Below are 12,152 nucleotides of genomic sequence, written 5' to 3'. Positions count from 1 at the left end.
GATTAAGAAGAAAGTCAGGAAAAAAGAGATTAGTATATTTGTTGGTGAAACAGATTCTCATGGAACAATGGTACTGGAATCTGTGTATATCAGCTCGAATTGAATATTAAGAAATGATTCTTAGTATGCACGATGGAGATCAATAACCCTTCCGACGTGGACGAAACGCGACCTTCTAATACTCGGCTAATAACGGGTCAGATGCATATAGGGTCAATTTGTCTATTATCTTGTTATCCGATTTATTTATTACACTTCTGACGATACTCGATTGAATAGTCGTGTAAGACTTGTTCTCGTTTGCTGAATCATGAATCATCTCGACCATGGAAACCTCCATTTAATTTTATTCATAATATAATTATATATCAATTTAATTTTGTTTTATCGTAGTTTTTAATTATTGTTTTATGTATAATTTATTATGTATTTACTTCTTGCTCTTCCAATATTCATAAAAAAAACATTTAACAACAATTGGAAACAAACAAAGTTACAATCGTATCTTTTTCTTTCATTTACGTTCATTGCAAGTTCATTTTGTTGACACATTTAATTAAAACATAATAGGCAGCCGTTAATGACTCAGTGACGACTATTGATCCCTAAATTTGTCAATTTAACGCGTTTAATGATCGTTTAATAAACGACGCGCGATCATTACGCGGTAATTATTGCTAAAATGTTTGGCCTACATGTTGCAATGTGTATCACTTAGCTGCACACCGTGAAACTGTTATTTAGCTCACGATGTTGAAATTACTTAACAACTATTCGTAACAAAATTAACAGTGTTTGATGGCTGTCACACGTTACGCGTACCTTTATAACCATGTTTACTCGTGCCTCGGTAATAAATAATTATGCAGTAGCTTCGTATCGAAGGAATTTCTATCTTTCTCCTTCGATAAATTATGTGATACATACCGTGATAGGAAAATGTAGGATAAATAGGTAAATGTTGAAAGAATTATCTTGTAGCGTGTGACGATTAGGCTGTGAATTTTTATGCATTTATGGAAAATTTATCCTTTGAATATTCATGGTATAATATATTTAGCAGGATAAAGCAAATTTCTATCTACTGTGGCTCACGAAATCGTAGATGTATTTATAAATATGTAAATTTGCATAAAGATCCGCAGTCTAGCAACGATGAAATCGTGTTATGTTACTGTTAGATGATCGAAAGATTTACTTTTCTAAAGAATGCTTTATAAATAATAAAATATATGTGATGGTGCAATCGTCCTTGTTTGACTTTTTTATGCAGGACACATACAACGAATGTATGCATTATGTATGTATCGCTTGGCGATTTAAGTAAAAGCTGGAAAAAATTACAATGAAACCACGAAGCTATGCAAGATTCGCGTGTTACATGTAGAAACTACAGCAAGGATCGTTAAAAGATATCTAAGAAAAGATATCTAAGTAGAAGTTGGATTGAGAGAGGGGAATATATGCAAAAATTTGCACGACGTCGTCAAATTGCATTTAGTAAGGAAATTTTTGAGACGTTGCGACTAAAAATAAAATGAAATATTAAACAAATGGAAAGTAGAGTAAACAAAAATAACGTGACAGAGACACTGGTGGTACAGTTTGTTTTTCGAATTGACTTGAATTTGATTGAATTTAAAGTTAAATTTTATTGGAAATAGAGAACAAGAGCAAATTAAAAATTGTTTGCTATTTTGATTTAGAAACGTATAGAAATATACATATTCTTATAAAGGTATGAAATATATTTCATATCTTTTTAATACACACATCTTATTTTCTGAAAAATATATTCCACATTAAAATATTAAAACCGCATACATTTAAAACCACATGTAGTGAAGAAAAATGAGCAACACAAAAGATAGAGTTAAATGAAACTGAATGCGATTCATTTAGGAATAAGTTCAGCAGTCGTATTCAAGTGTTAAAGAATTTTGCTATAAGAAATACTTAACGTAGTTTCTATGAGATCGCAATTGAGTTTAAGCAATGGGCTTCGTTAATTGTTTCTAGTCCTTCGAAATTCCAGAACAAGTGAGAATTTGAAGCATTACAGGTCTTCTACGATCTCGCAAAATTTCTAAGCTCAATGTTACTTTTGTTTCAGGAATGTGTTTTACATGTTACATATTTTAAAACGTAGTTTCATACAAAGACTATAGAGCAGAAATAAACGTTTCATTTTTCATTACCATGTAATTTAAATAGTAGTATTATTACTATTAATATACCGATATATATTCAGTTTTACTACAATCATACAGTAGTCATATAGTGAATCTGATGACTAGTTATACCTTTGGGCTTCTATTAAATTGTTCGTATTTTCAAATATGATACTAAAATACTTCCATTTAGCCAAGTATCACCAAAATAAAAAATCAATACGAGTGGATTTATCATGTTTTACCTGCTTGGTCTTCACGTTGTCAATAGGTTCGTTTCACGACTTTTATTCTATGCTGGCTACAGTCATTCAGTATAGTTTCCATTTTCTATGGATGCGTCATGTGCATCATTAAAACTGGTTTTCAATAATAAATAGCGATCGATTTTGTTTAAATTTTGCGCAAGTTCGGCGAGAAAACTCACGGTATCGCGTATCGGGAATTGGATAACGGGATGCAACGAGATTGAGTTTAATTGCATGGATAACATCGTTTCTAGCAACGGTGTGTTGCGTAATGGAGTCGTTGACGTTGATTCCACTTAGCGAAAAAGTCCATTTGCGATCTTTTGTTCTATTTCTATCTCTATTGACGACGATAAATAATACAATTCAAAGCAACGATCTAGTTCGTTAATATCGAATTCTGAATTTTAATTCTCTACATTTGACATACCTTTCATGACTAGAATTTAAGTCGAAAATTGATGAAGTACATAATTTCTAGAATCGATTTAAAGTTCGTGACTATAAAAAGGAATCAGTGATGTTCGAATTAGTTTTCGTTATTTAAACGGACAGTTTGAAACCTTAAACTTGAAATTAAAAAAAGAAAGAAGTTTTCATCTAACAATATATACGATACACTTTTACTATATCTTTTGCTGACAGTGTTTTTTTTTTTTTTAATATAATGATGTTTATTTGAAATTATGTAACGATAACTAATATATAACTGTCCTAACACGATTTTTTAAAATTGTATTTTTCATGTGATACATTGTTAGTGATTTTTTCACATCTTGTAAGTTCACTTGAGAGTATTATTTATTACGTTAATTTACTTTTCATATCGTGGTTAATTACACAATCTTCCTTTCGCAAGTTTTCACGCTATCGTAACAACCTTTATTTCTTACGTATGTTTTACATAGTAACTGCATAACAAAAATACGAATTAATCTCATTGGTTAAACAGCGAGACACTTGATGCTAAAATATTTATGTAAGATTAATGCGTAATGTATAATGATTTGCATAGTATAATTTATGAATCGATTACAACGATGTATTCATGGTCACGAGCTGGCTGACATATTACCTCACATACTACTATTTACGTAACTGCGGAATAAGATATAATGATAAGAAGGAATTGGATCCTAGCTCGTTTCAACAAATTGCTTCAATCAAACTAATTACGATAATACGATAGCTTGTTTAATATGTTTTACTTCAAATATAAGGTACTATAAACTATTATCAATTAACCATGCTACCAAAGGAACAAATATATCTCAGAATCGAAGGAAAGAACGATCACTTTAATAATTAAAGTACGATTAGATCGAATTATCGAAAGTCTTTAAATATAAAGAATTTTATTTTAAAATTAAATTACGGATATTACAGAAAGTCAACGATATCTCTTTTAATAAATCAAAAGTACGTATATTTAAAGTTTATTAAATCTTGCATATACGTATCTATTTTGTAGCGTCTGCAGTTCGAGAATTTATTGTATTACGTAACATAGATATCTTCGTTTTAAACCACGTATATGCCGCGCAGCTATAAATTATGTTTAGGCATGTCATTTTTTTCTTCTCTTCGGCGTTTCTTTCCGAGTAATTGCTAATTTTTAAGTTAAGTAGTTTTTAAGAAACAAAGAAGAAACTTACATACAGAGAAACAGAACGTTTCTATTATCTTTACAACTATACGAAGTTACAGATCTAGAACCATAAGAGTACAGTTTTGTCAGGGGTTTTCCATACTTAGGAGAATGAAGGAAAATAAAACGAGTAGACAAAATATCGAGAAGGAACAATAATAATTATATTTATTACGCAGTTTACAGTTATTTAGGTAGTGAGTTGAGTCGACGAAACAAATGCTTCTTTTTTTTTTTATTTACGTTTTCCATTCTTTTTTCCCGAATAAACGAAACGAGCTGCCTCGGACATGGACGCGCGGTCGAGCGCGCCTTCGTCGTCTTTTCCCATTCGAGGAATAATACATTCGTAGGCTGGTCCGAGAACGAAAAAGCATTTGCTATACTTTTAAGCGTAAGACTCTTAAAACTGGTATACTTCAGTCGCATGCGCTATAATCCACCGATCGAGTGAAATATATTAAGGTTTCTCGTAAAGTAAATGTACAAATATAACTCGTTAGGAATTTCGAGCAATCACAAGTCTCGAACACTTCTTCATCTTTCTCTCTCTCTCTCTCTCTCTCTCTCTCTTTCCCCACCCGTACGTTTTTTTATTTTTATTTTTACTTTTTTTCTTTAAATCGAATCCTCGATCGCCTCATCTCAATTATTGTCCAGTTATAGACGTTAAGCTTCGTAGAAAATCCTATATCTTTCTCTCCCATTCTTCCCCTTTACACCTTTCTATCGATTCCCCTTCTCTTTTCGTTCTTTCTTCCTCTCGTTAAACGTCCCGCGCGAACGTTAATCTCGTTACAAGGAGAATTACTCGCACGTTATGTTTGGTCGAATGCGGGATTAATGATTACGGCCCTCGCAACTTCCTTCGTGTAACCGGCAATGTTGATTCTAAACTCGTTCTGTCTCAGCCTGGCCTCTGCTATCCTATTTTTCTTTCTTTCTTTTTTTCTCTAAGGAATCGACCAGCTTTCAGCATATCGATGCTAATTGATAATTACAAACAATACGGAAATACGCGACTAGAAGTAAAGTTACTGAGTTTCTGTAACTCGATCTCTATGTTCTTACAACTGAAAAATAAAATAGAGTTTTATATTTGGAATAATTTATATATTTATGTTTTTTTCCAGTAACTTATTAGAATTTGCAAATAATAAAACAGTCTCTTTATATTTTCTACCGTGATAAAAAATTTTCTAAGAAGGCGTCTTAGTTTGCAATTTGAACAATTTTGAAGAATGTAAGCTTTTTTTTACCGATTTGATAATTTTTGGATATAAACTTTAACTTGATTTTATTTTTCTCATTTTCATATTTCAAATACAAAATTGCTGGCATGTATATGGTAAAAGATATCTCTTAAAATATCTCTTTTCTGAATGAGAAACTCTTTATAAAAAATTATTTTTGAATTAAAAATTAATTAGTGAAAGGTGAGTTAGAATTTTAATGAAATTAAAACATTTAATTTAATTTAGTCTACGACGACCATGTTTCTCACTTGAGAACTTTTATAATTTAATAATTATTTAAAATATCTGGAAAACATTGTTTGTGCAATTTTTCACTCAATTTGGTCATACAATTTTTTTGATCAAAACAATTTTGTTCTACTTTATCTCTTATTCATTCATCATACATCTTCTGCACTGAAGATGGAGTTAACGACCAGTCTTCTACGTCGGTATGGAAGATTCAAATCATCAAAGTCATCAAAATTCTGAAAGCTTTCGATCGTATCTATTTATCCTGTTCTCAATTTCATTTACAAATACTCAATTCGACACGTTGCTCGCCATCGTTTTATTATTTTGTATGAATATAAAAAGAATTAATACAATCCATTTAATAATCGAAATTAGGAAGAGATTAAAAACCATGTATTATGGAAATTTACGCGTGTTGTAAGTTAAAAAGTTTTACTAAAAAAGAAAGTTGCGTCGTAAAACAATGTATAACATTCTGGATTAACGAACAACGTGTTAACAACAACAACAATTTCCAGTGACCTGTGGCTGTGAAACTAAATTTTCAGTAATTTCAAAGAAATAATTTTCCAAACGCAACGCGATAGGCAACTTATGTTACTACTAATACTATGAACTCGTAAAATATTTCGCTATGGTACACCTATTACCTTTTTCCTTCTACTGCATACAAAGAGGAAAAGAAAATCAATAACGATAAGTAACACATTCGACGTGATCGCTACGATATAAGCTTCGTTTCGTTTTTGCTTCTTCCTCCACTTTTTTTTTTTCGATACCCTCATTCGAAAGAAACGAATGGACAAATAGTAAAATAATTCGATCGTAAAGAATTTTATACGAACCGAACGATACGAAGTAATCGAAGATATTAATAGAAGTGACGATAACATGAAATTAAGATATTAATTCGTCGTGCTTAAAAATTATACGAATGACTATAATACGATCTAATCTAAATATAATAAGAAAGATTGATTTCTTTTTTCTCGTTGGTCCCCTTTCGGTACGACTTTCAATTGTAATCGATAATTCGAACCTTCTCGATAAATATTTATTTCATAAATATTCGCTCATTTTACACTTTCTACAAAAATTCATATTATATAAACGTAGAAAATTACACGAATAACTCGTGTAACTTCGAATACAAATAATATATTAACTTAATTAATCCTTAACGTACAAAGATTACAAAAATCGTTCAATATAAAAAAATCTAAAGAAAATTGCTGAATTATCCAACGTCTAGATCGGAGAATCGCAGCGGGCATTCGACTCGTTTTCGTTCAGGCATCGATTTCGTTCTCCAAAGTAAAAGTATCGCTCGTACCGAAAGGGTTGGAAAACGCTGAACACCGTGCACGTACTGCTGAGTATTTTGTCGACTGAATTAACCCTTTGTGTTTTAAATTGTCTTCCAGGAAGATGAACCTAAATCTTTCTCTCTCTCTCTCTCTCTCTCTCTCTCTCTCTCTCGCCTTTCTTAACAAAAATAAGAAATGTAAGAGAAATCAAATTCTTGAAAGATTCAATGGGTCAAGAATTTGAATCAAATAAGCTGATCTTCTCGTAGAAGTAAAAATACAAAAGGCTCGACCGTACTCTGTAGAAAATTCCTTGTGCTTTAAATTACCTTCGAAAAAAATGAACCTAGCCTCCTCATTCTTTTTTTTATATAAAAACGATAAAAAGAAAAAGAATCAAATATTTTACAAATTCAGTTGATTAAATATTCTAATCAAATAAAATTATCTCCTTATGAAGATTAAAATACAAAAGGAACAATCGTGCTTTTGTAGTAGGTTTTAAATCCGTCATTTTAATAGAAATAGTAAGAGGGAGAAGAATTAAATTGTTAAAAGATAGGATGAATCAAATATTCAAATCAAACAAGGTCATCCTCCTGCGAAGCTCAAAGTGCAAAGGGCTCGATTGTGCACTGTAGAAAGTTCGTTTGCTTCGAACAAATCGGGTTCTACAAGAGTGGTGTTTGAAAGTGCGAGAGGAACAATCGATCGATGACAACAGATTCAGCAAGCGATTTGGGTCGTTCGTCACGACGGATATAAATATACGACTTAAATACTGGCAGTGGAAGATGCAAGGCAGTTATCCGCAGAGTAGGTACACGATTTTTTAAATAGGTACGCGAAACATTAAAAGGGACTTAAGTAGTTTCCGAACGAATCATGCCTCCCCCGATGAAAACAATCAGAAAACTCATCGTTGACGCTCGATCATTTAAATAATGCGCTCATATAAAAATAATTACGCGATCTTCTGACCCCAAACTCGCGTTAGCTACGCTCATTTTATTCTTCACCATTACAATTCGTCTTTCTACACGAGGTCGTCGAATTTCGTCGACCTGTTCCTCTTCAACGCGACTACCCAAAGATGCAATTCGCGCGATCGAACCTCGAAGACAATACCTTAGGCCGTGGAATGAAATATTCGAGGCTCTAGGTGTCGCTTTTGGTCCTTTTTCAGAGACCTTGGTTTACCTCTGGTGATTTCTTGCCTTTTATTGAACATTATATCGCGAAAAGAAATCGCCTTAGCTCCATTTAATTACTTAAGGTTGCTTTTTTTTTTAAATAGAAAAATATATTCGTTGATTTGATAAAAGAATTGAAAATTTAAGAATTTTAAGATATCTGTAACGATTAACTAGAAGAGATATCGATTGTTTATTAGGAAATAATTAGAAAATAAAATTATTGCATTAAATTATCTAATAGAAGCAATATCGCCATTCAAAATAACGCTATTTCAATCTTTTTTTTTTACTAGAGAGTTTCAAAACCCGTAAGACTAATTTATTTAGCAAAATTTGATCGTTGTTCGATAGTTGAGTAACTAAGAATTTTTTATTGTAAATGAATTTTTTTTTCATTGGCTCACTCTTCGAATAAACCAACGTTATAATCGTGTCAAATAGTAATTTTACCATAGAGAATCGCCAATATTGCAACGAAACGTTCGAAAAAGGCAAGAAACACGCGGCACGTCTTTTTAAATACATACTTTACTCCGCTGCGTTAAATTATCCCACTACTAAATATCGAGAGGTTAAATCTTCATAAAAAGTAAATATAGCTTAAACGATACAGGGTAATTAAAATACGCAATAACAAAACGAAACGAGTCGAAATGGAAATGTTTGTCGATCCAATTACAATTAATCTTTCAGTGTGTGTTTGTGTATGTGCATGTGTGTGTATTATTCGAGTATCATCTGCCAGATATCGATCGTTTTTAACCAGTGTAAACATAACTACCTGTTCGAGAACTTGTTTTATATAAACGTTTACTCAGAGGACAATAGACCTAACAATCCATCAAGTTCCACGATTAACTGGGAAAATTGAATATTTTTTTTTCAGAGAAACACGTAAACTTCCTATACATCTTTAATACTTACGCGGCTGTCTTTTACACATTTGTTAACATCTTGCTTGCGTTCGTTTCTCTTTTTTCGATTGAGTTGCGCTTAAGTTACAGTTACAAATGGTCAGGTTTCGGAAAATAGTTGCAGAAAGCTCAGCAACGCTAGCGTAAGCGTTCACAATCTCCACCGTTTCTGGCGGAAACGTTTCTTCAGCGATAAATCTCGACCTCTCAGACTAAATTCTTGTTCACATCGAAAAACCGAAGCTTGCCACACTGAACATACAACGAAGGTTTTCGTGAATTTGGTTAACAACATTCTCTAGAACGATTATTTGAAAAATTGTTACGTCCACCGTGTTCTCGTATTTTTCTTTCGAGCTAAAAGGGTTGCCTCCCGTTTGACGTCGCTCGTAATCGAAACGCGTCGAACGAGGAGAAATCTCTGAGAGATCGGTCAACGTTAAGCGTGAATTTTTTTACATTCGATTGTAACATAATCCACCACCACCAACTCACCACTAACCGTTCATATCCATTAGATCTATTTCACACTGAGCGAACGATTCATGCGTGTGGTTTCTGCGAATATGCGCGAACACGCGTGTGTCGTCTGCGGTCCGTGTTCTCGCACCAAAATTTCCACTTTCCACTCCAAAAATTGTTGAACATACGTCGGTTAATATAATACCTAGCGCTGTATGCGTCGTTACTGTTCTCTCCCCGAATATCCTTCGAATATGTCCATGATCCGCACGCACGCACAATATAATTCTTTCCTCCACGTTCGAATATATATCACACTGAGCCGGCTGTGTGCTGTTTTTTTTGCGAGTGTGTGTCCATCTTTTTCTTTTCTTTTTATCTTCGATACTTGTTTTAAATATTGTTCGGCCTGGCAGTGCTGTCGGCCCCAATGCTTTCGTCACGCGTTCGACGAGGATGCGTCGAGCAAGGTTTTTATCCGCGAATCGGCGATCGACTCTCGCCATATCGCTCGTGAACGTAGAAAGTTCGAATTGGGACACTGTCTCGGTTCTCGGGGGTTTCCTCTCGGTCTCGATACGTCTCGACGCGTATTTATGGAACACCTGTGGCGCTCGACGTCCCTCGGTCCTGGCTAGTAACATTTCCGGGTGCACGTACATTTGCGCACTAAATCGACGTCCTTCGTGTACCGCATACCGTCGACGCAGATCAGTCGAACCTACGGTTAGTCAACGTTTCGTTGTTAATTTTCAATGAAATTTAGGTTGCAATAGATTTCAGAATAACAGAGATAAAGTTTGAAAATAATTATGGAATAATTAGTAAAATCAAAGTTTTGCAGACATATTTTTTTCAGATATTCTAAATATCTCAAATATTTCAATTATTCTACAATATTTGGAAGAAATATGACCTCTAAAAATGTGCGATATATGTCCCGATTTTAATAATCGTCTGATATTCTATGTTTTCATACTGTGAATTTATACAATTATTATTATTCGAGTCTTTGAAATGAAAATCATATCCAGCAGGAATTATATCGCAACGATACACAAATAATTGTGTCATCCGTGACTCGTTTATATCGTTTACATAGTTATTTTATTATTATCATTATATTCTATTTTATTATCACAATCAGTGTTTCATTTATAAATGACATGTATCATATCTGTGTCTCTCTTGAGGAAGCTAATTGCAACGTTGATGAAACATGATATGATTGCATACGGTTTACACTCTACAGAGTCAAATAATGGTATTTTAATCGTATTACGTATCATTTATTTAGGAGTTTTTTCAATTAATATATCAATGTTATAATTTTCTCATACAATGCTTTTTAAAATAACGCAATTTTCTCTATTCGGTTTCTAAATTGAATATACTAACTTTTTTTTATTACTGTACATTTGTAACGGTATAGGTAGAAGAATAAGATTAAATATAGTCATAAACATAACAAAATAAATTTTTCCTACAATTATCTTTCAACAACAATGTCTAGGAAAATATTTACAAGCATACCTGGATAAATATTATAATATTTAAAAGAATTGGTTTAAATAAATATGAAAATAACATTTAATTTTTCCTGAAAATGTGGTCGAAACCAAGCTATTGTTCGTGTATATAAAAATTTGCGTTACTTGTCTCTGTCTGTTTTCGTCTAACACTCTGTGTATGCCTGACTATGGCAAGTTTATACTACTGATAAGGGGGTAAATATTGAAGCAGCAAGTACTTCGCGTAATTAAATCGTACCTTACGCCGTTTCGTCTTCCGTGGGAGGCAGCATGAGTTGCCACAACTACCCCAACACTTGGCAAGTTTCACTGGTCGTCGACTCCGACATCCGTTCTCGCTGTAATACTCTCTGGTGTGCTCTTTGCGACACGTCGGTGCTGCAACAGATGCACCTCATTTACCAAATTTTTTAATCTTTTCCTTTCATTTCCATGACGCTTATTTTAACAAAGTACACGATAGAAATTTTGTAGTTATTACTTCATTTAAAAAAATTTCGTCATGTATTTTTTGCAAAATCACTTGCAGAACTATTTTAATAATTTTTAAATTTTTTAAAAGAAATATTTTGAACATTTTTTCAAAATCAGTGTAACGTATATGGCTTACTTTATACTAAGTAATTTATGAATATAAAACTTCAATAAAACATATTAATATTCCATCATTTATTTTATTGTAAATATTTGTATTCTAATGTATGTATATTTAAGTGAATATTAATATAAAAAATATTAATAATGGATGAAATCCATCGAGCATACTATAAATTTTTATACCTTTCTCGCAATACCGTCCTTGCCACCCAGTTTGACACCGGCACGTATATCCGTTTCCCATTGGCGATGGCACGCACTGCGAACCTTTTCTGCACTCGTGTGTCGCACAGGGATCGGAAATGATCGCGCCGGGTCCTGTCATAACGATGTCTGCAATAAAAAATGTGTTAATTAGTCCGCTATTTTTCCAATATTAATGTTACGTATAACGCTTACTATTAGATTTATATCACATCTAATGTTAATTAATAACTTAATATCAGTAATATTAATATGAACTTCCCGTAGGCAAATTGGTCCTTCGACAACTTCAGTAAAATTTTATCTTTCAATTTCTTTAAAAAAAATTTTGACTTGAATTGCAAGAAAAAATTTGTCAAACCTCGGAACAGTAAAACAATTAG

The 12,152-nt window shown here is 32.8% G+C and overlaps 1 protein-coding gene across 1 annotated transcript in view; it reads right to left on the bottom strand.

The window, feature by feature from the left end:
- Positions 1-7,838: 7,838 nt before the first annotated feature.
- Sli (slit guidance ligand) overlaps positions 7,839-12,152 on the bottom strand; it is a 118,935-nt gene continuing 114,621 nt past the window's right edge. Inside the window, exons 30-32 of the mRNA XM_072015919.1 lie at positions 11,749-11,898; positions 11,207-11,346; positions 7,839-10,157 (exon numbers count right to left, since the gene is read on the bottom strand). Of these exons, the coding sequence (XP_071872020.1) occupies positions 10,071-10,157; positions 11,207-11,346; positions 11,749-11,898 (377 nt within the window). The 3' untranslated portion in view covers positions 7,839-10,070. The remainder of the gene's footprint in view (positions 10,158-11,206; positions 11,347-11,748; positions 11,899-12,152) is intronic.

The sequence above is a fragment of the Bombus fervidus genome, chromosome 13 (genome assembly GCF_041682495.2).
Source record: "Bombus fervidus isolate BK054 chromosome 13, iyBomFerv1, whole genome shotgun sequence".
Taxonomy (NCBI): domain Eukaryota; kingdom Metazoa; phylum Arthropoda; class Insecta; order Hymenoptera; family Apidae; genus Bombus; species Bombus fervidus.
Note: the sequence above shows the minus strand (reverse complement) of the source record. Positions and strands in the feature narration are given on the sequence as shown.